The following is a 3,103-nucleotide window of genomic DNA, read 5'->3' on the forward strand; positions in this document are numbered from 1 at the left end:
GGTACACGGGCCTCCCACTGTTGTGGCCTCTCCCGTTGCGGAGCACAGGCTCCGGACGCGCAGGCTCAGCGGCCATGGCTCACGGGCCTAGCCGCTCCGCGGCATATGGGATCTTCCCGGACCGGGGCACGAACCCGTGTCCCCTGCATCGGCAGGTGGATTCTCAACCACTGCACCACCAGGGAAGCCCGATGCTGCCTTTTTAAGTAGCAATCAATGTGACTGATGATTAGGGCCTGAAAAGGGAGAAGGTAGCCTTGGACCTAGCTATGCCCATCAATCTTCACCCCAATTTGGTTTCAAAAATTATCCCTGGGGCATCTCGCAATGAAGAAAAGGAAAAGGGGCCTGAAAACAGAACGAGTCTGAGGCTGCTTCTCATAGGGGACCCATATTCAGATCACAGAATCTTGGAGACTGTGGTGGTTGAAAGGGATCCTAACTTAGCTTCATCCAACACTGTCTTTAGAACTTGTTGCAGAGAGGTGAGTCATGGCAGCATCTAAATTCCACAGTAACAGTGAGTTTAAAGAGCTTCATAGGAGCACATAGGCTGCTACAACCCTGGTATCCATAGGAAATGGTGTCACCTGGAAAGGGACAGAGAAGAGGGCAAGTGAGGCCCCAGAACACAGGTTGCAGGCCCATGGGTATGGGGCCCAGCATATCCTGGTATGCAGCTCAGTAAATATTCCTGAACTAAATCACAGGATCAATGCATCAACAAACAAATCAAGAATTCAGAGGAAACAGCACATTCCATGGAGGACTCCTGCTCCTGGTGGGGTGAATGTCTGCCTCCTGGGAATGAGAGGCTGGAGGTAGGGCCCCCTAATGGGCTCTCCTAAAATAGCTCTGCAAGCTCTGTATATTAGAGTTCAATCCATTCCCTCCACACAAGAGAGGGCAGAGAGGATGAATAGAAATTGCCCTCTCCACCCTGCCCATTTCTCCCCCAATCTATGTCCCTAGTTCCCCAAAACCCCATCACAGTCAGGTCCCACTCAGAGGAATTTCAGCAGCCCAGTTCCAGTTACCCTCAGGAGCTAAACCCCCTACTTTGCTTACAGGTCACCATCCCAATTAATAGCGAGTGGCAGCCCAGTACCACGACGAGATGAAATGTTTCACTAGGTTAAGAAAAGAAAACCAAGCCCTTTTCTATGCAGTTCCTACTCCCAGGGTTCCTGAGGAGTCACTTCCCTGAGTCCTACAGGCACCCGGCCTTGTTCTTGGGGCACACGCTCTCTTGGGGTCCCATGGAGGGTTCATACTATCCCCCCACCCTGAACACCCACTGCCAGCCCCTAACCTCTGGCAAAGGTCACCCAGGAGACTTCTCAGGCCCCACCTACCTTCGTACACCTTCCTCAGGAAGCACTGCTGGCTGCCTTGAGTCTGGCAGAAGCTTTCCCCGCTCTCGCAAACCCCGCTGGTGTTGACTCGGTGACACTGGAAACATTCTAGAGCTGGAAAGTCAAAGCAGCATAATAAGGCTCTTCCGGCCCAGCATCCCGGCTGCCCAGGAGGGAGCATACCTGTGACCCAGGTGCGCCTGGACACTGACCAGCTCCCAGCGCCTGACAAATGTGCTGAAAGCAGGTCATTTCTCCGCGCCTGGCTTGCACCTGGGAGGAGGCATGTGCGCCTCTAGGCACAAGGTCTGCACCTGAGCACAGAGGGCTCTGCCTGTCCTCCCAGGGCTGCGCTGTGCTGCTGGAGGAATGAGGTCAAGTCCTTCACTGCAGCTCCATTGATCCCACTTGCCAACTGATTATCACCCCAACACCAGGGGGCACCACTGAAAATGTTCCATGCGAATGGCAGCTGCAGGAGCAGAACAGGTGATGGCTGGAGTTGCGAAGGAGTCGGCACTGCCCACCCCTGCTCCGTCTGCCCACCCCTGCTCCGTCCTGGCCGCAGCTTCACAAAGCCTCCCCGGCCCTCCTTCACACAGAGCCCCACCCTCCACTCTCCCTTTCATCTGAGGAGTGGGCTCCGAGGAGAACGCCAGACTCAGCCTAAAAGGAGAGCTGAAGGGGGCAGGGAGGGGAGAGGAAGGACGGGTGGGAGGAGGGGGATGGGAAGTAAAAGAGAAGATCGGAAGTAAGAGAGTGAGGCAAGCCAGGGGGAGATTGAGGAGAGGAGGAGAGGAGGGGGGGAAGGAAGGGAGGAAGGGAGAGAGGAGGAGAGGGAGGGAGGAGGAGACGCCGGTCAAACACTTGCCCTGGAGCCTCCTCCTTGGGATGAGCACCCAGTGGTCCCTGCGCTCCCTGCATTATTCACCAAACAGTGCGCACCTGACGTGTGGGAGGCGCTATTCCAGGTGCTGGGAATTGAGCGCTGAAGGAGCACTGAAACATGCATTCCACTTATTTAAACACTAAACAAATAAATGGGGAAAATGACTGACAATGAAAAAATAAGAAAGGTTATTTCAGATCCTGGTGACTCGTGAAGATGATGAGATGGAGGAAACATGGAGGAGACAGCGTGGGGAGACCTTGGGGAGGCAGAAAAGCTTTCTCAAGGGTGATTTAAGCTCAAACCTGAATGATTTTTTTTTTTTAAAGCTGACTACTAAACGGCTGGGAGAAGTTGGGAAACTGGTTCCAGGATGATCCACCGGCAAGTGCGCAGAAAGGTTCTGAGACGGAATTAGCTTGGCCAGTTTGAGAAACAAAACGAACAGCACAGGTAAAGTGGGAAAAGGTGAGAATGTTATAAAGTGGGACTGAAGAAGTCGGTAGAGACCAGACCATAAGCACGTATCTGCTTAGACCCGCACTATTGTACATGGTATCCACGGGGCTTACATGGCTGTTGAACCGGTGAAATGCGAGTAGTCCAAACAGACGGGCTGTAGGTCAATTTCAAACACTTAGCACAAAACCAATTTTAATTGCTCATCAGTAACTTTGATGTTGATTACATGCTGAAGTAATATTTTAGATGTATTGGTTTAAATAAAGGGTACTATTAAAGTTAATTTTACACATTTCTTATTTTTTTAATATGCCTACTAGAAGATTTAAAGTAACATCTGTAGCTCAGCTTATATCTTTTTTTTTTTTTTTTTTTGCGGTACGCGGGCCTCCCTCTC

At 51.8% G+C, this 3,103-nt stretch overlaps 1 protein-coding gene across 1 annotated transcript in view; it reads right to left on the reverse strand.

Moving 5' to 3' along the window:
* Positions 1-465: 465 nt before the first annotated feature.
* Positions 466-3,103, reverse strand: part of LOC112066897 (protein PIP-1) — a 5,547-nt gene continuing 2,909 nt past the window's right edge. Inside the window, exons 2-3 of the mRNA XM_024131193.1 lie at positions 1,356-1,469; positions 466-590 (exon numbers count right to left, since the gene is read on the reverse strand). Coding sequence (XP_023986961.1) covers positions 466-590; positions 1,356-1,469 — 239 coding nt within the window. The remainder of the gene's footprint in view (positions 591-1,355; positions 1,470-3,103) is intronic.

The sequence above is a fragment of the Physeter macrocephalus genome, chromosome 16, assembly GCF_002837175.3.
Source record: "Physeter macrocephalus isolate SW-GA chromosome 16, ASM283717v5, whole genome shotgun sequence".
Classification (NCBI taxonomy): Eukaryota; Metazoa; Chordata; class Mammalia; order Artiodactyla; family Physeteridae; genus Physeter; species Physeter macrocephalus.